General features: G+C 42.9%; 1 protein-coding gene across 1 annotated transcript in view; it reads right to left on the reverse strand.

The window, feature by feature from the left end:
- Positions 1-26,920, reverse strand: part of LOC124595757 (mitochondrial carrier protein Rim2) — a 161,397-nt gene that overhangs the window by 98,401 nt on the left and 36,076 nt on the right. The window contains exon 3 of the mRNA XM_047134635.1: positions 2,785-2,963. Coding sequence (XP_046990591.1) covers positions 2,785-2,963 — 179 coding nt within the window. The remainder of the gene's footprint in view (positions 1-2,784; positions 2,964-26,920) is intronic.

Raw genomic sequence — 26,920 nt, forward strand, 5'->3', positions numbered from 1 at the left:
TGCAATGCGCTCTGCACGACAGGAAATTCGGTAAGGTGTACTGCCTAGATTATTCAAATAGCGAGGTACAGCGTCACCGATGTTAATGTGAGACAACAGCCCGATGAATAAACGCTTCAGTCATGAATGAACGGTTCAGTCACCTACGACCATGAATGAGAACGGTCGTTTCACGTGTCTTCCGTGTCGCTCAACTGTATTTCAGCGTGCCCAACGAGATTTCCCAAGGACATCCATGCGCCAGCAGCAGTCTCAGCATGTCAGTAGGCGATGAGCTAGAGACTGAAATGCAAACATTCGCCCACTTAACCACACTTACTACGAGACTGCTTCCCAACTTTTCGATTTAATTTTCAGAGCAGCTGACATAAACCGCCTTAGTGCGTTAACTCTAAACCGCTGCACCAAGTTTGAGCCGCGTAATACTCATTTAACCTCTTGTTCCTCGATTATAACCCACCAAAGAGCGTATCTCGTTCACAAATCTATGCAGATTCGAACCGTTCTCTGTACTTCGATTTTCTACTGGCGCACTGGAACAGTGATCTTGTTGTGTGTTAAATGCTTCTCTTGTCTGCGAATTATTTCAACTGAAAGAATTGCATTTTTGAGGTCTCAAAAATCGGCTGATTGTACAGTTCCTATCGTACATTCTCGTCACTGAACACAGTCTCGCCATTATAGCGATATACAGCAGTCTGATACGTGCGTGTGTGTGTGTGTGTGTGTGTGTGTGTGTGTGTGTGTAGATTAACATTCAGAACAGTGCGTATATCAACTAATGAGAGAAAGGGTCGTTTCCCCATCAGATACAGGGGGTACCAACCTGGTATAAAAAATCCAAAATTCTTTTGAGAAAGTAACAATCTAACATGTGAAGTTGAACTGTCTCTTTTAGTGAGCAAACGATGAAACGTGACGTAGCGCTAATGCTTTTACATTCCCCTCACTCTGACAGTGTAATTGGATGTGTACATGCTAATAACATAATTAACTGTGCGAAAGACAATACTTCGAATGACTTGACACATTGATTTGGCGACTACAATTTTTTTTTAGAAAAATCATCTTCACATCAGATCACTCCTTCCATTAAAAGAGTTTTAGGTCTAAAGCGACCAAGACCAATGGTATCAGTATACCCAGGTCTGTATTTGAGACGTTCAGTGATCAGACCCACAACTGTATTAGTTCAACGACTGATATGATCTTAAGATGCTTTGCTAACAACCACAACTGACAATTATCAAATGTTTGTATTGTGATCCTGAAGGTTGACAGTAACTCTGTTAAAATAAGGTGTCCTCATAGGTTCTCGTAGACAATATTGTTTTTACAGAATACTCTGTACAACTGTCACTTCAATTTTACAATATTTGTAGTCGCTTTTAATCCTTAATTATTTCCTTAGTTGTGTGGGTTATTTATATCTTTCGATACCAGGTGTCAAAATTAAGTACTTAATATTTGAGAGCGTATTTTCATTGAAAAAGGAGAGAAATACTGAAAAACATTATGCATTAATTGGATAGTAGGAACCATACATAACTTGCATATGTCAATTTCCCCTCAGTCATTGTTTCTGCGTGTATCTTTTCAGTAAATTCTATCAAAACTGACTGTTTTGCGATAATCCTAGATCTGCCTAACAATTCAACATTCGCGCGCTTATTTCGCTATACTTGCTGCAATCATGGGTACGATGGTGACAGTTGGCAAATCAATGCTATTTCATCAATAGCGACTACTGTCAGTATTAACCAACTCACAGCAACATATACCGCTCCATGTTGTCTGCAGCTGTCTCATTGAAATGGTCTACTTCCTGTCTTCAGTTTTTAAGGCATTCCACTCAGTCAACCACTGTTCGCTTCCTCTTCGCCGACATTTGAACCATGTTCCTGTAAATTTGAAGAGTCGCGTACTTTTTCTTCAGAAACAGGTCAAACAACTCGCAGCTCTAAGCTATGTCGTACGTATGTTACTGACGTGAGGGGGCAGGGTAAGCGGGGAGGGGAGAAGAGCTCCACTGTTTCTACACCATTGGGTACAGAAAAGAGTGAAAGACCGATCTAATCCGAAGGTGTGAGCAGAAAACAACTACCAACATACAGGCTTTTACACGCTAGGTGTAACATACAGTAGTACGCTTTGAGCACACGTTCCCTTCTTCAGTGAACCCGAACTCCATTGACAAATTTGGACGCTGTACAGTTATTTCCTGGATGTTTCGGTATAAGGAAGGCGTGGTCTCCGGTCGCTCGCTACAGGTAATTTGCACTTCGTTTGATTTCCTACCAAACCAATCTTTGTACCCGTAGTGCACTGAAAATATCTACAGAACAGAGCACGCGTCGACAGTGTCTTGTTCCATTCATTTTATGTTCTCGCTGTTGTCGACAGCGACGTCTACTTTACTCATCGCCTTCGGGCTTACACTGAGCTGTTGCCGCAGCGACGGAAACTATATTACAGTAATATTGGATTACTCTGTTTCGTGTTGTACGTTTCAGTGATCGTATATGTAATGGAATTTCTGGGTTTGTTGCGTAGGAATTTTCATAGAAACAAAGATAATTGGGCTAAAAACTGAATAAATAATTATATTTAAACCATGAGGAGCTATCAGTGATCACGGGCACTTTACGTAAAAATTCCCAGATAAAATCTCTGAACATCGCTCGAAATGTTGTCGTGGAGTTCGGGTTCATGCTGTGTTTCGGATTTGGACAGACTGAGCAATACATTTATCACTCTTTTTGGCGACTTCAGCCGAGTACTGACCTGCGCAGAAGGCGGAGCACACGTGGACGATGGCGCTGTCGGGCGCCAGCACCTGGTTGAAGAAGCTCTTGGCGTGCTGGTAGGAGCAGAAGTAGATGGCCCGCGACGGCATCACGCCCACCAGGTTGGGGCCCAGGCCCTTGAACAGCGCCCGGGGGCCCTCGTTCTCCACGATGTGCCTGCGAACACAGAGTGCATACTACTCCTGCAGGCCGCCAAATTCTCGCGCCATGCTGATAGATGACATAGTTCATCTCTTACATTACGTGAGCTTTAAAATAATCCTCAAATTCAAATCGACTCTTAGAAGCTGCAAGGTCCCTTGATAACAGCATTTCGAGACTAATACAGAAACAACAATACGTTTCCAGTGTGCAGTCTTCCACTACCATCGTTTACAGTGCAAAGTACAGGGCGTATCAGAAAGAATTATAGGATTAGGCATGTCTATATATCCGAAACTAATAAACATATACAATGAATTTTGTTTCTTGATGAACGGAAATCGAAGAAACTTTTTTCGCATCGATGCGTGTTCAATATGCTCTCTTGTGATGCACGGCATGTGTCTATGTGGTATTCAAATTGTTCCCACACAGTAGCGAGCATGTCTTGAGTTACAGCTTCCACAGCTGCTATTATACAATCTACATTCATTGTTATTGGTAACGGAGGCACATAACAGTCTTTTATAAACCCCCACAAGGAACAATCATATACAGTCAGGTCCAGTGAGCTTTGAGGCCAGTAATGTAAGGTTGAATCATATGGACCATTGCCACCGACCCAACGTTCAGTAATCCTTTGATTTAAAAATTCCCGCAGTTCCAGATGAAAGTGTGGCGGTGCCCCGTCCTGTTGGTAAATGAAATCGTTCGAATCAGTCTCCAAATGTGGGAAAAGGAAGTTCTCAAGCATACCGAGATATGTGCTTCCTGTAACAGTGTTCTCGGCAAAAAAGAAAAATAGGCTATACATCTTTTCCCGTGAAAGAGCAGAAAACACAAATTTGAAGAGTCCCTGTCATGTTGCAGAACTTCATGTGGTTTTTTCGGACCCCATCTTCTCACATTATGAGGGTTCACCTTTCCTCGTCACTGAACAAAATGGTTCAAATGGCTCTGAGCACTATGGGACTTAACTTCTGAGGTCATCTGTCCCCTAGAACTTATAGAACTACTTAAACCTAACTAACCTAAGGACATCACACACATCCATTCCCGAGGCAGGATTCGAACCTGCGACCGTAGCGGTCGCGCGGTTCCAGACTGTAGCGCCTAGAACCGCTCGGCCACTCCGACCGGCGTCACTGAACACTAAGCGTGGAAGGAAACTGCCAGCCTTCATGTTGCTAAGAACGAAATTACAGAACTCTACACGTTGATGTTTGTCACCTTCACGAAGAGCTTGCAGTAGCTGAATTTTGTATGGTTTCATGTGCAAACGTCGACGTAACACGCGCAAGATGGGCATCGACGGCATGTTGAGCTGTCGAGACTGCTTGGCGAACAGATTTCTACGGACTCCTGAAACCACGGCGGATGCGTTCGACGTCTGTATCAGACACTCGGGGATGGCCGGCGATTTGCCTATTACACACACAACCCGTTTCTCGGAATTGTTCATACCACCGCCTAATGCTCTGTGCTGTGAGAGGAGCCACACCATAACTAGTGCGAAAGTCACGCAGAACAGTTATTACTGATCCGCATGCGCAAAACGTCGATCACATTACGCTTTCTGTTGTCCTGACACCATTTTTACTAGAACTGAAGTGGCGCACACTACTGCTACCTAGCGGGAAAAATGTAAAACTCTAGAGTTTGCTATTTCCAACAGTACGTTGTTCACGCACATATCTCAAACATAATTATATTTTTTTAACCGGATGATTCTTTTTGATGCTGTACAACAGAAAAAACAGTGTGAGTATCCCTGAGACGACAAACATGATGCCAGAATCGTAAGGAGGCAACTTCATTCATTGCGAAGAGGCAATTTCACTGATAACATGCAGTATCTGGCACAGGACATTACGATAGATGACACGGTTTGTCTTTAACACGGAACATTGGTGGAAGTACAAAGAGCAAGTCCGCGATCTCTCAGTCTATGGAACTAATCCGATCCGTTGTGGAACGTCTGCGCTCATGTGACTCTGCAGCTTAACGCGGAAATGTGTTAGCGCACCATAATGAAGCAGCCGCGTGACCCCTCCTAAGACCAAAAGCATAAATTCACTTATTTTGCCTTTACAGGCCTTATATGAAAACGTGTGTGATACAGCCGAAGTCTTCGATCGGGTAATGTGACAAAACTTTGTTAAAACACTTCTCGAGACGAATGGTTTCCCGTGGACTCAAAAGTTCTCAGTGGGTGACGAAGTAGAAAAGAGCTATGCGAAGTCGGCGTTCCCGGCGAGATACGGAAGTAATTCTCCGATATTAGCTACATACTAGAATACTTTCTCCACACTTACGGTCGTGATTGGAAAACTGGTATTTGTTGCTACGAACTTAGCAGTTCACGAATCATCTTTAGTCTAGCGTCTTGAAAAAAAGGGTAGGAAAATTAACTGAAACCTAATCACTAGAGGATTCTCTACATTTACTTCGTCATCAACATGTGTCATTTGCATTACCAACAACAGATAGTGTTAGTCCTACTTTCTATTGTTAGATATCCTATGGATACGATCGCGTGGACGAGTTGAACTGGCGTTATTGCCAGAAGTTACGGTTCCCATGTCATTGAAGTTCACTGTCTGGCATGTAACGAATTTTGGGTGGGTTGCCATTGGGTTAATCAGTGGAAATTGGTACTACGTTCATTTAGGATTTGTTAACAATTTTGTAAGCATTTCTGTAAGTAACGAGGTCACCTACGTCCAGTTTTCCTGACAAGTTGTTCAAACATACATGGGAATTTGTTTTAACGATGTATCTGACAGCAATAACGAATTATTTTCTGCAAGCACGGAAACAGAGCTTGGAATTCAACTACGATAATTTCTGATGCTATTAATGTTCGCCGTCTCGAGGTACTTCAGAAGAGGTATTTCAGTAATCATTTCTATAAAATTCTACCGCTTATTTGATCCTCATAGCAGGCGTAAAGTCTGTAGTTTGTCACATATACCATCCATCCGGAAAGTTCGGAGAGTTATTTAATTCACGGCGTATAAAGTGACATCAATGCAGTAACTACGATGGTAGCTTGTACCATTAACTGTAAACAAAGGATGTGCATTCGACCAGTGATTTGTGAGCAAGCAAAATTAAGTAGTGAACGTGCGACCGTAGGGTGTCAACATCGTTATTCCACAAATCGCAACATCTCTAAATCAAATTTTTAGATACATTCTCATTAACATGGACTGCTTTAGAAATATCTCCAATGTGTACCAACGGCGATTTCTGATTTCTTAACGTGTTAGGAGTACAGTTTTTATAGCATACCACCTTCGTATATCTTTTGTTAAATTTCGCCTTCTTTGCTCGTTTCAGTATACTGTAGATTTAAAATTTGTTTTTTGTCGGAATATGTTAAGCCTATGCGTCTTCTTATCAGGGTACGACTTAAGTTAATACTCTGAATTGTCCCTCTCCCCCCTAAAAAAAAAAAAAAAAAAAAAAAAAAAAAAAAAAAAAAAAAAAAAAAAAAAAAAAAAAAAAAAAGTTGTGTACCATTTACAGTGCTGAGGTGGCTGTATGGGCACGTTCCAAAAGCAATAAATTACAAAAACTAAAAAACACGTAATTAAAATGTTCAAGCCCTTCTCCACAATGTTTTGAAAAACAAGTGTGTGCGAGGTTCGGACCCCACACCTTGACTCCCGAACAAAAACTACGCATGGACGGCTGTCGTGAATTTAAACACCAACAATTATTTCCTGGATAAATTCACCACTGGTGGACACTTGGTATTATCAATATGCACCTATCACAAAACGACATAGTGCAGAAATTCATATCAAGGGTCAAACGCTTTGACGACATAACCAACATTGGAGCCAATTAGTCGTGCGGGTTGAACAACTTCCCGCTGAAAGACTTTCATGACAGTTTCACCTGGTTGTATTAACGTTCTGTGGTGCGAGACTATGAAGAACACCTGGAGCATTAAAAAAGCCGTTTCAACTTTGGTGTTTTTTTTATTAATCCAGTCTTCAGTGTGATGCGGGTGTGATGCGATCAGTTACCGTGAAGAATTTTATTGGAATGGACTCAGACGGTGAAACGTTGCTCTCGCAAAAATGATTCGACGAACGACGCACGTGTATAAACTGTAAGATATATTTGTACTTCGAAATTTCAAGACCTGACATATTTCGATCATATTTAGGATAAGCGACCACTTTTGCCATGTTCCAACTTGTTATCTATACGACGAAAGACTCGTCCGCGACTCAAGCACGAGGGAGCAGGAAAATTTACCTTTTCCTTGGCCTTCAGCATCTTTTAGAGTGTAGCTGCTGAAGGTCGCTGGGCGGATCAAGTTCCGCAACAGTTGCAATATGCTACGAGATGCAGAAACTCCCACATAAGCAGTTTTATTAATAAATGACGTTAAAACCTGCTGGTTGGTTGCGTACTGCCTGCAGGTCCCCGCGAAGACGACCAGTGACAAGGTCCCAAGAGGCGGATTATCTACGGTCGAGGGACTTCCGGTGGCCGACATCTGGCAACGCTACAGTCCCAGTGCTCTGACGCAAATGGGGCCGGAGCGTGCCATGTGAAACTCAACAACACACTGATACAGGAAAAAAGATTCCAAATTCCGCCTTCTGATGTTTTTCTAAAGCTTCAGGATCACCTATTAGCGTTAATACATTAACCTCATTTTTCAATCGTGAGGCACGAACGGTCAATAATACACCACACTGCAGAATACATCTCTCTCTTAACAACGTCATCTACAAACTGTGATATTAGATCGTTACTTCCAGCCTATACTATTCAGGATGTGTACACTGTAATTCTCTGTCAAACGGATTATATACTTAACGGAACTCGCAGAATCAGGTACTTCAGAGCAGATCTGTAGCTGAAGCTCATGTTTTCGTAATTTATTTGTTCATATGGGTGCGAGGAAAGGAAAACTACAGGATGAGATCCCCACCTGCTGCAAAGTGTTTTCTGTTTCCACGTTGAATGTTTGACTCCGCTGAGAAATTTCATGACAAATTAAACCTGATTTATTTTGGAAATAACGTTTAGGCTGTGGCTGAGCCATTCTTCGTGATACCCTATCTGCAATGAGGGCTATTCAAGCACGACTTGCAAGAGATTCTTTGTAGCTTGGTATGGGACAGACGAATTGGTAGAATTGAAGTTGTGAAGGCGCACTCCCTACTTTGTATTACGTACTATACGACTACGCACCACTACTAGTAACATACGTCAGGCCGGCCGGAGTGGCCGTGCGGTTCTAGGCGCTACAGTCTGGAACCGAGCGACCGCTACGGTCGCAGGTTCGAATCCTGCCTCGGGCATGGATGTGTGTGATGTCCTTAGGTTAGCCAGGTTTAATTAGTTTTAAGTTCTAGGCGACTGATGACCTCAGAAGATAAGTCGCATAGTGGTCAGAGCCATTTGAACATACGTCAATGAGTTTCTTTTCTGTTCCGAGTAGAAACATGATGGCATGAATCTAAAGCATGGTCTACGACAAAGAAACTTAAGTTCAAAAATAGTTCAAATGGCTCTAAGCAGTATGGGACTTAACATCTGAGGTTATCAGTCCCCTAGACTGGGAACTAATTGAACCTAACTAACCTAAGGACACCACACAAATCCACGCCCGAGGCAGGATTCGAACCTGCTACTGTAGCAGCAGCGCGGTTCCGGGCTGAAGCGCCTAGAGCCGCTCGGCCACAGGGCCGGTTGAAACTAAAGTGTTCCGACCTCAATTATGCGCAGGAAACACTTCCTCAAAGTCGAAGTGGATGAGTTTTTTTCTACTGGCATTCAAGATGAACAGATAATCCGCCGCTGAGAAACTACGAGCAAATCGATTGTCAAGTGGTCCTACTTTGTATACCCATACATTAACATTCTGTTAGAAACACACACACATACTGAAGACGATGCAACATCTTCGGCCGTAGCCTGCCAGTATGTTAACGACATATTTCGACATTGTCCTCTCATCCGTGAAGTTAGTACAGCCGAGAGGAGTTCAGTATTGAGCAACTGAAACTCTAGATTATCTACTATGTTTACACCGACGAAGGAAACTTTCTAGGTCATCCTAGTAAAAGCTGGTTGCAACAGTCATTACACATAACTAACAGTAAATGTTTACACACCGTGATACATACGGACATAAAAAATTAAAAACAAACACGGCACACAGTGCCAACAGTGTTAAAGGCACGTGATCGGGAGCTTTCGCCCGTTAACAGGAGCAACGGTTGTAAACAGCGTTCGTGCTAACCAGCCTGTCAACAAATAACAGTTCTCAGCAGACACGCATCCGACAGACAGCAAGGACGGCGTTTGCAGCTGACGGCCGAAACGAACAGGCTGTTCCTGTCAAGTACAGGCCCCACACACTGTGCAATCAGCTCTGTCAAATCCAGTATCTTTGCAAGCTTTGAATTTTATGCTGGATGGATGGATGGATATGGTGTTATGGGCGCTCAACAGTGTAGTCTTTAGCGCCCGGAATTTTATGCTAACTGTAACATCCGCAACCCTATATTCATGCTGGTGAGCATATTGATATAGCTAAATGTTCATCCTTTCGCAAAAGTACGTCGTAAACTGTGGATGAATAATGATAGTGTTAACGGCGTGGCGGCAAACGAAAACACGCAATTTGTCCACCGTATTATAATTTAGTAATAGTGGTGTGTGTGTGTGTATACACGTACGTACTTCAGTGTCGAGGATGAAGTTTACCCTCGACCTAAGCTACAACAATTTTTAAAAAGAGCTGGGAGCATTTGCTGTGCAGTAATCTACGCTGTTTCGTACATTAATTTCAAATTTGTCCCCATAATAAGGCGCACACATTCAGTATGGTGGAATCAGTGCTTACTGAATCTTACATAAATATTTTATTCGTGACTTTGGAAAATAGAGAATTTCATTTGCTGGATGATAAGCATAAGCTTAATGTTCCACCAATATCCAGGTCATTAGAGATGGTGGACCACCGCAGTTGGACAAGAAATTGATATTTCGGTGTAAATTTTTGTAAAAGAAGTTAAAAGACCACATACACTGACTCGTTCTGTATCAGTATCACGTCAGCTGACAAGCAGTAGTATGACTACCATTTCTTTTATTTCTTCCTTTTAGTTACTGTAGATTACTGGACTGGATTCAATTTAGATCTTTGTGAACCTATTGTGTTTCTGTATAAAAGTGCCCAGCGTACCTTAAGCAAGAAAGCAACAAATTCGCATACCGCAACATTTGAATGATTACTGCTAGACTGCTAGCTTTTCGCGTTAATTGTTCTCCAACGAAATCCTGGCTATGCGAGGTACGTAGATGCTTTAACCATGTTATTTCCCACCATTCGTGTAGCTTATTACTACACAAGCTTGAAAAATTGGTTCCTGTGGGTTCTCAAGGACAGCAAAGAGGGACGAAACGTAGAAAGGCTATGCCACCACGGGATTCACGGATATACACTTTATTGCCTAAGATAATTAGTGAAATACAATACTTTCTCCATAGCAGTGTTCCATTAGCCATTCACTCCAAAAGAATGCTGACAAAAAAGCACCAAAGCGAGGACGTATTGTGCAAATATACTGCATGCATGACGAGTAACACATGCTACAACCGTTTTGTGAGCAGAAACATATGCCAAGCAACGAATTCGATTCAAAAGCTGAAGAGGGGGGGGGGGGGGGGGGGGGGCTGCTGTCATTGTGAGAACGTGTACGTACAATGAAATCTCGCAACCGACGACACCCGTGGCTAGAGATAACGCAGGTGAGAGTCTGCTGTGTAATCAAAATTTTGCGCCTCTAACACTGATCCCACCTAAGCAGTAACACGTAAGTAGAACTAAGGGCAAAAGTATCGTAAAGTAACGCCTATGTCGGATATCATTCGCTATTCGTGACAACACCTGTCCACATTTCCATTTAATAAACGATTCCTGATCTTCACACGATTCTGATCACACAATCTACCCAAGGCCAATAGCCCAGCCAACGAGGACCAGTCGATTTGGGGAAAAATCCTGTACCCGCAAATTTTTGCACAGTACTAGGAGAGTCTGTCCTGAATGAAACTAAAAGTCCTGACCGGTGTGGTGTTAGCATTGGAGGGGCAGAGGGAGGGTGGAGGTGTAGGGACCGGCGTTTAACCGTAACTTCTCGTTTTCTCGAATAACAATCCGCGGGTCCTAGCGAAAAAGTTTCCCCCCATACTACACTGAATTTTCTATAAACAGGTCGATATTCATTTTTTTATCGAAGACTAAGTTTCCGCGTTGAACGAGTTTGAAAAATTGCAAATCACACGCATGTCCAGGGGATGTTTATTTTCCACAAAAATCGTTAATACAGGGTGTTTATAAATCAGGGTTTTAACGCTTTATACTATTTATATTACACTTACAGCTATAAATGTTATGCCAAATGAAAGAGCAACTCGAACAGTTTTACCAAGAACCCTATAAATGTTCAATGTGAGCACCATTTGTCACACGGCACACATCAAGTCTATAGCAGACTTCTTCCCAAACGTTGATAAGTGTGTCTTCAGTGATTGTAGCAACAGCTGCTTCAGTCCGGTTGCTTAATTCAGGGAGGTCTGCTGGTAGCGTAGGCACGTACACAGGATCCTTGATGAAGCCCCAAAGGAAAAAATCGCATGGTGTCAGGTCGGGTGAACGTTGAGGCCATGCAAAAGAAGCCCTGTCATTCGGCCCCTTGCGGCCTATCCAGCGCTTGGGTACAGTGAAGTTCAACCAATCGCGTACTTTGCTACGCCAGTGAGGTGGCGCACCATCTTGCTGGAAAATTAAGTTCTCTGGCTCATCTTCTTCCAGCTGAGGGAAGAGCCATTGCTCTAGTGTATCAAGGTAAGAATGGCCAGTTACACTAGGTTCACAAAAAAGAAAGGCTATAGACTGTGAGTGCCGTGTGACAAATGATGCTCACATTGAACATTTATAAGATTCTCGGTAAAACTGAGTTGCTCTTTCATTTGACATATCATTTATAACTATAAGTTTAATGTAATAAATATTATAAAGCGTTAAAACCCCGATATTCATTTATAAACACCCTGTACTATATGGAATTCAGGTATGAATTAGTAATAACACTAACGCAAGGAATGCATATGGGCGGAATTTACGTAAATGTCTGCTCACTGTTCTACACTGCTAGAGAGGAAATTTATTCTTAGTTGTCCTGTGCGGCATCTGTAGTGTTCTTCCGGTAAAGGTAACTTCCCCACGATAAGCGCTGCTCCATTTTCAGTTTACAGACAGACTATACCTCCCGCATTCCTTGCCCATTTCTCTTATGTGAATAGACAAAACTTCACTGAGCATGTGTTTGTTGTTGTTGTTGTTGTCGTCTTCAGTCCTGAGACTGGTTTGATGCAGCTCTCCATGCTACTCTATCCTGCGCAAGCTTCTTCATCTCCCAGTACCTACCGCAACCTACATCCTTCTGAATCTGCTTAGTGTATTCATCTCTTGGTCTCCCTCTACGATTTTTGCCCTCCACGCTGCTCTCCAATGCTAAATTTGTGATCCCTTGATGCCTCAAAACATGTCCTATCAACCGATCCCTTCTTCTAGTCAAGTTGTGCCACAAACTTCTCTTCTCCCCAATCCTATTCAATACCTCCTCATTAGTTACGTGATCTACCCACCTTATCTTCAGCATTCTTCTGTAGCACCACATTTCGAAAGCTTCTATTCTCTTCTTGTCCAAACTGGTTATCGTCCATGTTTCACTTCCATACATGGCTACACTCCATACAAATACTTTCAGAAACGACTTCCTGACACTTAAATCTATACTCGATGTTAACAAATTTCTCTTCTTCAGAAACGATTTCCTTGCCATTGCCAGTCTACATTTTATATCCTCTCTACTTCGACCATCAGTTATTTTACTCCCTAAATAGCAAAATAGCATGTGTTTATGCAGGGGAATTATTTTCAACTTATTAAGTGCGCATATTTGCGGTTGATGAAAGCTATTACGTAAAAAAGCTAACCAGCTGGAGCTGTCACCTGTATCACACTGTAGACCATGTCTGAAGTACAATATGCTGTCAATACGTACTCGACGATGTCGACTTCATTGGCTTCAACATCACTGTCCGGAATACTTTCCACAGGATGAGGTGTATCCAATACGTCGCCTCAACCTCAGCTCTCCAAACATCTGAAGAGACCCATAGAGTTAAAATTTAACTCTCCACAACAGGTCACTTAGTTGCTGCGGAAGTTTCTGTACTTCAAAATAAGCAATATATTACAGCAAATGGTTCAAATGGCTCTGAGCACTATGCGACTTAACTTCTGAGGCCATCAGTCGCCTAGAACTTTGAACTAATTAAACCTAACTAACCTAAGGACACACACATCCATGCCCGAGGCAGGATTCGAACCTGCGACCGTAGCGGTCGCTCGGTTCCAGACTGTAGCGCCTAGAACCGCACGGCCACTCCGGCAGGCTATATTACAGCAGATTACTGTTCTGGACATGAACATGATCAGTCTCATTCCATCTGGCACATTCATATCCACCTTGGACGATATACTGTGAATGCGTAAGTACGTGGCTCTGAGTGCAGCACACACTACAGATGGCAACAATTATTAAATGGAAAAGATTTATGCAGTGTACTAGTGCCACAATTAACGGCGAGGTATATGCAGTAGCTTTCTGGTCATTCATTAACTCACTATCAGGTGACTACAAAACAATTACACAGCTTTACAACACAATGAAAACAAAAGACAGCACTCAGGTGACATTTACCAATCCAATCCCTTTCCCAACACTACATAGGTCACTGACGACATTACACTTACAAACTGAACACTTCTCAGCAATTGTTTACCGTCCAATTGTACGTGCGGAACTGGTTAACATCTCAGCCCCGGGAATTTTATGAGACAGCCATTCACCGCCTTTTGTCACAGTGGGACAAGTGTCAACAGCCAGGGTCATTACTTCTAACATACAGGTACGGTTTCTGTAATTATGCCTCCGGCTCCTTTCTTTTTGAACGCCCCTTATACATTCCGTAAAGGCTATGCATCTATGGCCTTAGTCAGCGAAAAGTTTAGACGGCGTTGTAATTTGCGAAGTAATTCAAAGAAAGCTATTTAGCAGTCACCACGACCAATCGGCTTTGTCAGCATTGCACAGAGAAATAAACGGATCTTTAAAACAATTTTTCAGTATGACATGTTTATAAAATTAATTTTTGTTGTACTTACTATGCAAACGCTGAACAGCGTGGCTACGTAGTATACACAAGTCATTACACACCACCTTTCCTGCGCAAAACAACTAAACTGATTCACCGCTAACAACAAAAACTCGTTATCGCGGTTAATAGCTTGGTCCCTGGGTGGGCGACGAATATGGAGTTTGGTGGATGAGCTTGTAACGCGCCTGGTGCGACCTTCGGCCGTGCAGGTGTATCGCTGCTAACCGCGTTTCGCAACTGCCTGATGAATGAGCAAATTGGCTCAGCGAACCGGCGTCGTCCGGATGAACGAGGTGCGCTAACATGCTGTCCGCTGCAAAGTGAAGCTAATAACTGATAGGCGACACTATCTGCAGGAAGCATTCGCACTTTGTTCATACTTGCTTGGTGCTAATAAGAGGACGATCAGTTGCTGCATCGCCTGATGTACCAATCTGTATGACGTGCTCAACGTTTGCGACGAATCCAATAACCGTTATTACTGTACGCGGTACCACTATTTAACTAACGTGATATTACGCAACTGACGCCTTCAACAGACAAGTTTTCACAATCAAATTACTACAAATGACAGTGGAAGAAGTCTGCTTTTACCTTTTGAGGAACTGCCCGAAGTTAGTCACTTTTTTTCCAAATACGAGAAAGGTGGAGATCGCGAAAACATAATTCAATATCGATCTAGAGACCCAGTAAGTGTGTGTTACAAATTTTATAGGTTATTTTATTTAGTCCTTGAGCTCATTCGCCGCGGGAGTACCTCAACATCACGCGGACAGTTCATAGAGGCACGTGCCACGTGTGGAACGGCACCGTCTGGTTGTAAAATGTCACCAAGTTACTGTTGTGTCAGAGGTAATACATGTGGTCGCAGGACGTCTATCACTGTGCCGTCAGGGTTCCCTCAATCAGTATATAAAGTTATACCCCATGGCTCCCCGCACCGTGACACCCAGGGTTAACACAGCTTTTCTTTCGTCTTCAAAATCTTGGAAGAATGGGACGTCTCCCAGGGTCCACGCCATATTTGTCGACGATAAGCCAACTGGAGGAACGCGGAACCATACTTAACACAATGAAACGCCATTCTTCACGGTCATGGCACCGCTCCGAATGCAGCCGTTTGTGTTGAGTCAAGGGCAGCTTTTGGATGGAACGGGAATTCCCTACTCCAGCTACTGCTCGACCCTGACCCACCGTGTGGGATGAGAGAATACTGCAGGGAGTCCATTACTTATTCTAGGATGGCTGGATATGAAGGGGTTACCGTGTGCTTGGTGCACAATACGGCGAGCCCACGTCGTGGAGGTCAGACGTGGTCGACAAGTAGCTGCCCTGACGTTCCCACGCAGTCCAACATCGGGCCACTCACATAGGAAGGCCATGCAAATCTGGATATTGCACGATTCGACCAGCCGGGCAAATCCAAAACCACAATGAGGCCTCTTTCAGACTACCACGTGCCGGTAACTCTGTCTCACGTGAATACGCGGCGTCTTCGTGTCCTTCACAGTAATCACGCAATGTCTGACGCTGTTCCCGTCCCCTTATACACCTAGTATTAAGCTTACAGTATACCGTGTTAAATGGCCGCGACCGTAAACAAACTAACTTCATACTGCTCACGGGGAGACGAGCGGTGCGGGGAATAAGCCCCGCCTTCCTCTCGAAGGGTTGCCATCCTACCTACACCTGCGTTCTGTGCTTCCACGAAAACAGAGCTGACGCAATTGTCATAGTGACCGCTGACTCCTTTTGTTGTGGCGAGAGTCGCATTCGACTCCATTTATGCACCATTCTTAGTCTCTTCACTCATTTCAAAACACGAAAAAGAAAGGCAGATCACAACATAACGCTAATTGCAGTACACAAGGCAGTTTGAGGAAGTGGCTACGGCTCAATTGTTTGCTGCGTTTGGCAGTGGTTAGAGAGCCTGTATAGGGAGAGAGTGGCCAACCGGACGATACGGCGGCCATTTTTCTGCCAAACTGCGGGCGGCACTTTTGAATGGCCAGTAGTGGAGTACACACTCACCGAATCAAAAGCACAAGACAATATGGCGAAATCATTCGTTAAATGCCTTTCTTTACAGCTATAATATACTCATAGTCACCTACTACGTACAGCACAGGAAAATTTGATACAGTGTCTGTAAAAATTATTCGTTACTTGCATTTATCTCCTTTTAAGTCCGTTTACTAGACATAGTGCAATGAAGGCAACGTAAATAAAAAATAAATATGGTGTATAGCATTTGTTTTGTATCGGAAGTGCATAACGCTGATGATTTAACGTAGCTGTATTACGTCAGATGAATGAAAGTCGTAAGCAGTTGCTTACAACCAAATGCAGCCGCGCAGTCCGGAACCGCGCGACTGCTACGGTCGCAGGTTCGAATCCTGCCTCGGGCATGGATGTGCGTGATGTCCTTAGGTTAGTTAGGTTTAAGAAGTTCTAAGTTCTAGGGGACTGATGACCACAGTAGTTAAGTCCCATAGTGCTCAGAGCCATTTGAACCAAATGCAGCGCAACCTGGCATAGTTTACGAACGTCTGCAGAACGAATTACGGATGTCAAAAACAGTACTGTACAATTACTAACGTGTTTACTTCCAACATGTAAGCCTACCGACTTCATCACAAAACGCTTCATTATTTCAACTCTTATTTAAGATCGCAAACGCTAATTATGTACTAAAAACGATGTACAACTAAATCGAACATGCATGCACAACGCATAACAACTCAATAATTCAAATACCTTTTAATCGTCTCCAAAAGTCCTCTGAACTTCAACTCAAAAGCACGGCGAACATAGAAAGCGCGAGAGAAGTTTGGCAGAAAAATGGCGCCAAAGCTAATCAACCAATCACGGACAACTTCACCCATGGCCACACTCTCTGTATACAGGCTCTCTAGCAGTGGTTTTTAACGCACGACATCTACCGGTACCTTACGGCACCACAGTTCACCCCCTCCCCCCAACCTAAAACTTAAGATATAGTGTCCGCACGAAATATTTGGCCTACACCTGGTAACGACACTGAACAGAAACAATAATAAACAATTCCTAACGCACTCTCGTGGCAGTTCTGTCATAGAAAATTGCAACTAATCATTTACATACTTGCCGATGGCGTGTAAGTGTACAAAGTTACGTTGACATCAGATGGTGTCTTCTGGATGCTTCACTTTTTTCTTCCAGGCAGTGTATCATATATCCGGCACCATAAAATTCTACAGGAGTATAGATGTGTGTGTTGAGATTTGAGCCCACACGTTGGCAATTTTTCTACCCGCGAACCATTCGCGGCTGGGACAAGTGGGGGGGGGGGGGGGGGGGGGGGAGGGGGGAGGGTGATAGTGGTACACGTAGTAAGGACTAAGCTTATCTTACTTTTCAAAGGAGTAAATCCCAAGTAATGTACAGAATTTAACTTTTTTCGGTCAGTGGACACGATGGCTGGTTTACACGTCCTCTGAAACTCGAACATCTCATTCGGCCATAAAACATTAACTGTTTACAAAAATATTTACAGATTTGTAACAGCGGTGCCAGAAATACGATGGGGAGCCACACGACGCTGAGCGTTATCTGTCGAGAAAGCGCTTGACCAATCTCCAGAGTAAGTGTTTTGTGGATTATTAGTTTCCTATCTGCGTGTCTCTTCTTTATCTGATTACTGATTACATTATCTACAGTCAAGATATATGCTAACAATGAAACAAAATTTTGTCAGAAGATCTGTGGTCCAGCCGGACATTCAATGGCTGAGAACTAATACCTGTAAAATGACGGTCGCATGAAGCGGTAATAGCCAGCCAATGAGAACTGCTGCAATTCTGTGTGTACGCCAACAGCGAGAAGTCTGAGGAGACGTCGGAAGTTGCACTGGCCACTGGTAGAAAGAATTCTCGTTACGTCGGTCAGAGAATGTAAACTTTGTATTAATGAGCGTCGTGACTCAATTCTACCACGATATCACTTCCGCCACTTTACGGCTCCACTTACAGACATTGCACCAGCAGAAAGACTGTTGTTGTCTACTCAAACTCCAAATTCTCTTATTTCACCGTCTTCGTCATTGCGCGCCATGTCATTGGAAGTAATACGGAGCTTTCTTTACTCTCGGAAAGCGCGTTCTCGGAATTTTAAAACACCGTGTCACGCGTTTTTAATTTAGTCACCGTCACACCCTGCAGACGGCTGTACCAGTTTTCAGTTGAAATATCACAAGTAACAGCACCAGATGTTTGCGCTGGTAAAAGCAAGGAGGTGGTTTGTATAGTGGCATCTCCGGAAGTAAATAGCTGTTGTGGTATGGGTCAGTCCGACATTCTCATCTATGTGTTGCATAGAAGTGGACACCATAGGCAACGATGCGCGTCGTTATCAAGTATCCTGGCATCCTTAACCCCTTCTTCGCAGTAAATCATGCACTCTTTCAGATTCACCTGACTCCATTCAGATTACGTCACATCCATTGATCAAGCGCTCCTAGAATGTCGGCACAGTCATAGGTTGGGCATACATTAAATCCTAAATGTCCCCATAGCCATACAAACACGTATTCAGGTCCAGTTAATGGGATGGCCATGCAAACTGAACTAACCAATCCATCGCCCGCGAAACGATGCTGTGAGGTTCTGTAGCACGATTCGTAGAAAATTAGGCTGTTCCCGTCATGCATAAGGGCACAGTCGTCTCTGCAAGAGTAACGTTCTGCAACAGCACTGGTAACTGAGGGCGCAGAAATCTGTGATAACCTATGTAATTTGTTTGGTACATTGTATAGCCTTACGAGTTTGTCACCGACAATTCCTGCCCATACACTGATACCAAAGCGATCCTGATGCCTCCGCTACATAAATTGCCCGAGGATTTACATGTGTCCACACGTGTGTATTGCGGTATTTACTACTTTAACTACTGCCTTATCTGTAAACTACATGTAACTAATCACAAACAAAACGGCCCATGTCTCGACCGGTTTTGGTTTCCACACACGTAATTATAGAAACTATGCGTCTTTTTTTGACCAATACTACCTCCTCAGGCAAATCTGCAACTTTTTTAAAACAGCCTGTATTTCTGTCCTGGGTGGGTTCCCGAGAGACGATGGAATCATTTCCGAGAGACCTTCGCACTGATTAAATCCGTGACGAAACATGTTCTTTGACTCTTGTGCATCTCTTCTATTATTCGTACCTTGTAATGGTCCCAGAGTGTCTAGCTATACTCGAGAACGGATTAACTAGGATATCGTTAGCTACCTTGTGAATGTACAAACAATTTATTGTTTATTTAGGATGCTTCCAATGAATCTCTGACGGCCTTCTCTACACTCAAGTTCCACGCGGTCGTTCCACTTTATATTGCTCCGGAGAGAGAGTCCGGCACTTAACGTTCTGAACAATCTTTATCAGTCACGCAGTTTTGTGAGTCTAAGAAAGGATTTCACAAACTGCGTTCCGCAACAAGTGAATAGGTGCTCCGCGAAAAATTTCAGGACATGACGGGTTTTTTACTCGACATTGTCAACACTAATCATTTTTTTTATAATTTTATTCTGATTTCTGTGATATTAGTTGGGGCTTAAAATTGAAATAATTTCTAAATAAACATGTTTCTTATTTTTTAAAATTTTATAAACCTTCAAACTAAACAAAAGGAGGAAGAAATAAAAAATGAGATTTGCAGATGATACCGTAATTTTCTCAGAGGTGGCAAAAGTCTAAGAAGATCAGACGAGTGGAATGCATAGTATTTTGGAGAGAAGTTGTAAGGTGAATTTCAGCAAATGTAATTGAAGGTCAATGGAGTTTAGGCGAATAAAATCCGGCGATAGTGGAATTAGTTTACCAAGAAAATTATTTCTGAAAAAGAGAAATCTGTTAACACAGAATATCTATTTAAGCGCTGGAAGGTATTTCTTATATGGAAACGAAACATAGACAGACAGTACAGGCAGGAAGAGACTAGAAGCTTTTGTTCTCACGGAACACTGAGAATCGAGAAAAATCAACTTGTGGAATAATGTAAGTAAAAGAAGAGATCTGTTCATACGTAACTGCTGTGGCATAAGAATAGACGCGAATAGACAGTTTGGTAACTGGAGGAAGTGTGTGGGGGAGGGGGGGGGGAATATTTGAAGTAGACCAGTTTAACACATCTAGTAGGTGTACGTTCTAGTAAGGGGGTGTACTAAAAGGTAATGTCTCCGAATACTGATGTGGAAACACTCAAAGACTTTTAAATAAAACAAACTTTATTACCATTCTAGGTATTTAATTTTCATTACTTCATTTTGTTGAAATAGCCATAGTACAATGTTTGACTTTGTTGACGGTGCCACAACGTTACCTGTTTGTACCACTTCATCGTTATCGATGTGAAAGCCGCGAAAGTGTTCTTTACGTTCTGGAAACAGCTGAAAGTCGGATGGGGCCAAGTCTGAGGATACAATGAGAGCCGCACACAGCTGTCTTTCTGCAATGGATTTCCATTGGAGGCACATTTTCTGGAGTTACAAGCTCTATTGCAGCACGCTGTTTCTCATGCACCGACACGGTTACGCTCAACACCGCCATGTTAGGCGCTACATTTCGGAGCCCCGTAGCAGTAGAGGATAGCAGCTTGAATCAGCAAAGCGGGGAAGACGACCGAGTAATACCCATGGCATTTATATCTCAATCAATACTGAAAACATAATTAAAACATTATTAGATATTACTTTTCAGTAAGTAACCGTAGTTACGCAGAGGCAGTTGTGTGGCTGGATTCATGTTTTCTCAGAAAAGTCGCAGTTCGTGGTATTGACGGAAAGACATCGAGTAAAAAGGAAGGAATATCTGACGTTCCCCAAGGAAGTGTTTCCGCCTCCTTCTGTTCCCAATATAATAAACGGTTTAGAAGACAGTCTGAGCAGTGATCTTAGATTGTCTGCAGATGATGCTGTCATTTAGCTCTTTAAAAAGTCATCAGATGATGAAAAAATTGCAAAACGATTTAGATCAGACTTCTGTATGGTGCGAAAAGTGACAATTGACTCTAAATAATCAAAAGTGTGTAGTTATCCACATGATAACTAAAAGGACTCCGCTATATCTCTGTTACAGGGTAAAATACACGAATCTAAAGGCTGTAAATTCAACTAAATACTTAAGAATTGCAGCTGCGGATAACTTAAAACTGGAACGATGACATAGCTAATGCTGTGAGGGAATCAAATCAAAGGCTGCGATTTACTGGCAGAACACTTAGTAAATGCAACAGGTCTACCAAACTAAAGCGACTATTTTCATTTCGCTAGTCCGCCCTCTTCTAGAGTATTCCAGTGCGGCGTGGGATCCGCGTCAGATAGAATTGACGCACAACGTCGAAAAAGTTTAAAGAAGGGCAATCCATTTTGTATTATCACGTAGTCGGGGAGAGGGTACCACAGATATGATACGCGAATTGGGGTGGCATTCATCAAAGTAGCGGCGATTTTCGTTGGGGCAAGATCTCATGAAATTTCAATCACCAACTTTGTCCTCAGAGTGTGAAAATACTTTATTGGTACAGACTAACATAGGGAGGGATGGATCATTAAAATAAAACAGCTCGCAGGAAAGATTTAAGTGTTCGTTTTGGCCGAGCTTGAAGTCGGTTCGATGAACCCTCTGGCAGGCACTTAACTGTGAATAGAGTAATTATGTACATGTGATGAGGCTTGAATTGCAGCGAAGTGCATCAAACCAGTCTTCGAACTGACCACCTCTACAAAATGCCTCAACGTGTGAGACAATATTTTTGATTACAAAATGCTGTTACTAACTTTTAGCGCCTTTTTAAAGAATTACTGGATTATCCATGGCACCCCACCAAACTCCATCCGTCTAGGCAGACGTTAACTACGTTAGCCTGGCTATTACAATGTGATGCGCAGTTTGGCCGCGCAGCCAGCTGAGTCAGATCCGTCGCAACCGCTGTGTCAATTAGCGTGCGCCCGACAGGTAGGCGGCGAGCTGGGCGCACACCGCTATCACGACTTGCTCACGTGCACCCAGCGCGCTCGGCTTTGTCACGCGGCGAACTGCTCACACCGTCCCGTCACGGGGAAGCCTATTCGTCTTACTGTTCATTCTAGGGATGACAGTAGCGAAAATTATGCCGCCGACTCTACACACACTGTGATAAACATAAAATAGCGAAAAGTGACACGGGCAGAAGTGTACGACAATACACTGATGTAACTTAAGTCATGCGAAGCGATATGCACATATACAGATGGCAACAGCATCGTGTACACGAAGAATAACCGGGCGGTGCGTTGGCGAAGCTGTCATTTGTACTCAGGTGAAAAGGTTTCCGATGCAATTATGGTCACACAGCGGAAATCAACAGAATTTGAACGCCAAATGTCAGTTGAAGCTACAAGCATGGGACACACTATTTCGGAAATCCATAGTGTAAAGCGTGTGCCTAGAATACCTAATTTCAGGCATTACCTCTCACTATAAACACCGCAGTCGCCCACGGCCTTCACTTAACGACCGAGAGCAGCGGCGTTTGCTTAGAATTGTCAGTGCTAACAGACAAGCAACAAAGCGTGGAGGTAGGAAGAAACCGCAGAAAATCAATGTGGGACGTACGACGAAAGTATCCGTTTGGACAGTGCGGAGATATTGGTGCTAATGGGTTATGGCAGCAGACCACCGACGCGAGTGGCTTTGCTAACAGCACATCTCTTGCAGCGCCTCTCCTGTTTTCGTGACCATATCCATTGGAACCTAGATGACTGTGAAACTGGGGCCTGGCCAGGTAAGTCCCCATCAGTTGGTAAGGGCTGATGATAGGGGACACGTGTGGAGATCCCACGAAGCCATGGGCACAGGTTGTCAATAAGGCACTGAGCAAGCTAGTCGTGGTTCTATAATGGTGTGGGTCGTGTCTACATCGAATGGACTGGGGTCTCTGGTCCAACTGAACTGATCATTGACTGGAAATAGTTACGTTCCGCTACCCAGACACCATTTTCTGCCATTGGTTGATTTCGTGTTCCCAAACAACGATGCCAAGTCAACGGACCACAAATGTTCGCGATTGGTTTGAAGAACAACATTGTGGACAATTCGAGCAAATGATTTGGCCACCCAGTTTGCCCGACATGGAAAGTAATCGAGGAGTCAGTTCGTGCACAAAATCCTGTACCGGCAACACTTTCGCAATTATGGACGGATATACAGACAGCATGGCTCAATATTTCTGCAGGGGGCGTCCAGGCCACGTCGAGCTGCAGCAATACGCCGGGCAAAAGGAGGTCCGACATGATATTAGGAGGTATCCTATTGCTTTTACCACCTCAGTGTAGAAACAAAAAAATTCCAGTTAACATGGATCCACAAAGAAGCCGTTAACTAGATGATTGTGAATGTGTGGTTACTAACCGCCATCGATTTCATTAGGAAATATTGTCATAGTTAGCGCAAATGTATTCGAAATGTAAACTTTTCGATTATAAATAGGCATCTAATTATTGCGTATAGCAACATCGACGTAAATTTACTCTAGACTTCATTGACACGTGCGACTGAAGTCCATTGTTCATACAAGCCATGCTAGCAATTAATCAGGAGTTGCGAAGGCTGTATCAGTGTAATTGTATGCTGCTGTATTCACATTTCTACGAATGAACCAAAGACATCTGACTTTACTTTAATCCCTCGAAGAACTATTCTTTCCTACCAGTGTACAGCGTCTGTATTAACGTTATCTAAAGCTTTTAATTCGTAATGGAGTTTGAGGCCGAATACAGGTTTGTTAAATCGATAAGGCCAAGTTGTGGTATTGAGTATTCTGAATGCGGTAACAGTCTGCTGCGATACCCGAGAAGCCAGTGGTGGTAGCTAAGCATGAAAGGCAGCATCACTGCAGTGCAGCACGCGAAAACATCTTACACATTAAATAATTTTAACTGTAGGTATGCAAGATATTGCAATAGAACAGCGATCTTTACTGCAAGTAACATAATTACACATGTAGCATACGGTGACCAGACGTCTCCTATATCACGGAATCGTCCCTTATTTAGCGTAATTGTCCCGTTGTGCTGACAAACTACGTACGGTACGTGTATTGTCCAATTTTTCACTAGCCGCCCCGTACATTTTGAAACAGAGCGTATTTCCGTAAATTATAGGATAACCAAACGAAGAGCAAATGTGGTCATGCCCAAAGAATGAAGAAAAATATACTGATTAAACCAAACTGAAAGAGGTATTTTCAACTTCATTACATCTCAAGATAACTGCAGCAACAATTTTCAGCTTATTAGTACGTTGTACTAGCTCTACCTTGCACTAATGCCACTTCAGAAAGTGTGTTCTCGATCACAATTGATTTATCAATTGGTAAGAAGTAGGTTAGTGTCGAAGCCCTTAAGGGAACAGTTATAACTAACATTCATTTGTAGGATATTTCAGCGCTTATTTTTATAAAATTCCGTTTGGAAATATCACTCCTGAATGAATTTTTTCTGCAAAATGTGACAAAAATTTTTCCAAAAACTATTCACGGCGTACCTTGCAGATCAATTGAGATTGAAAAATAAGTAATCTATGTAAATAATTATTTTCTACCCTAGTTAAAGAGTTTGCATGTGACATCAATATAATGATAAAATATTTACTGGATTAGTAGTGCAAGGTATTTTGACAGTTTTTTTAGTGGGAATTTTAAGAAAATGATGCGGTGATTTATGTAGTTGTGGCATAAATACAATAGTTTAACAGTAACCTACTATATATAGTATTAACATAATATTCCATAAAATGTCGATTCATTTCATCTAATTTGGATCCCATATTTTGATTTTGTAGCGTAGTACAACTCTAGTAACAGATACACAAGCCACGACTGGTTTCTACAAAGATTACTGACGTCGATGCCTGTCACAGCACAATATCTAAGTTTCTAGTTTCAATTTTATCCATGCAATAAACGTCACCGAAGTACGCCAAACTATTTTTACGGTTTCAAAAGAATGTGTCCCACACAATGTGCAAGAAGTACTTTGCATGCTAACAACGACGAGTTTACAACTGCGAAGTTTTAGAGTTGCACAGCTCACTCCTTTGGCGATAAAACCAGGTCACTGGTCTGCGTCACCACTTCCCCTGGCGTTAGCCAAGTCGTTTCCTGCAGCCTTTGCACCAACTATCAGGCAGACGCTTAACCACCTCCACAAAAGGCTGCGTGTTTTGTTCAATTTCAGGACCTCTAATATCCCGTGGCGCGACCTCTACAACCTCAAAGATGGTGAGCTCGAGAAGCTAGAAGACAAATCTTGCTTGTGAGTGAAGCATCCTACAGTTTTAATTAGTGAAACGATAAAGTAGTCAACAGTTAGTCTTTCCAACTCTACAGTTTCTCCAGCCACACGTTTGTTCCCACAAAACCAAAGTGTAACTATTGCTCCGTAATCATTTCGGAAAAACCTTGTATCATTTACCGCGTGTTATCTGTTCTTGTTCGGTTGATATCATCGCTGTTCGAGGTCACTGTAAGGTGGTATCAGAAGTGCCAAATTATCTAGTAGTTATTCCGCTGATTGAGGATGATATGCGTTATCTCTTTATCCTCTATGGAATATTGAACATAATCTACGTTCTCTACGGCGGAGGTACCACGGGGACATAAGTATGTTCTCGCTCGGCTTCAGTTAAAGCTACGACCTTCAGTGACACGGAATTAATGCTCGTGTCGCTTCAAATTCCTGTCCTCGTAGACGAGCGCCACTTTAGTACCGGAATGCGCACTGTTCAAGCCTGCGTGGTGTCTCGGCCGCTTATCAGTGGTGTTACGACTACCCTGTTCTACCTCCTAATTCCTGTTTCCGCGCTCACGACAACACAACGGTATAAAGATTGTGATGCACGCTGCCGAAAATTACCTTGTGCCCGAGCGTCAGGAGAATACAAAAATGAAACACCTGAGAAATATCTCTTCTACTGAAGAAATGTCCACGGCTCTTTTTAGGTGTCCATTTTAAAGCACATGTTTACACTTTTTTCTTTCTTTCCATCCCTACTATGAGGGTCACTCCAAAATAAATGCACACTATTTTTTTTAAAAATCCATCTTTTATTCTACATGTTTGAAAGTTTTACAGTGTGTAGATACATCCTTTAGGAACAATATTTTTATTTCTCCACATAATTTCCATCCCTCCCCACTGCCTTACGCCATATTGGAACAATCACCTGTATACCCGCACGGTAAAATTCTGGACAAACCTGTTTGAGCCACTGTTTAGCAGCGTGCACAAGGGAGTCATCTTCCAACCTTGTTCCACGAAGAGAGTCTTTCAGTTTCCCAAAGAGATGATAGTCAAATGGAGCCAGGTCAGGACTGTAAGGCGGGTGTTTCAGTGTTGCCCATCCGAGTTTTGTGATCGCTTCCATGGTTTTTTGACTGACATGTGGCCGTGCATTGTCGTGCAACAGCAGAACATCCGGCTTTTACCGATGTGGTCGAACACGACTCAGTCGAACTTGAAGTTTCTTCAGTGTCTTCACTCATGCATCAGAATTTATGGTGGCTCTACTTGGAATGACGTCCACAAGCAAGAGTCCTTCGGAATCGAGAAACACCGTAGCCATAACTTTTACAGCAGAAGGTGTGGTTTTGAATTTTTTTTCTTGGGTGAATTTGCATGATGCCAC

The sequence above is a fragment of the Schistocerca americana genome, chromosome 2 (genome assembly GCF_021461395.2).
Source record: "Schistocerca americana isolate TAMUIC-IGC-003095 chromosome 2, iqSchAmer2.1, whole genome shotgun sequence".
In the NCBI taxonomy this organism is placed as follows: Eukaryota; Metazoa; Arthropoda; class Insecta; order Orthoptera; family Acrididae; genus Schistocerca; species Schistocerca americana.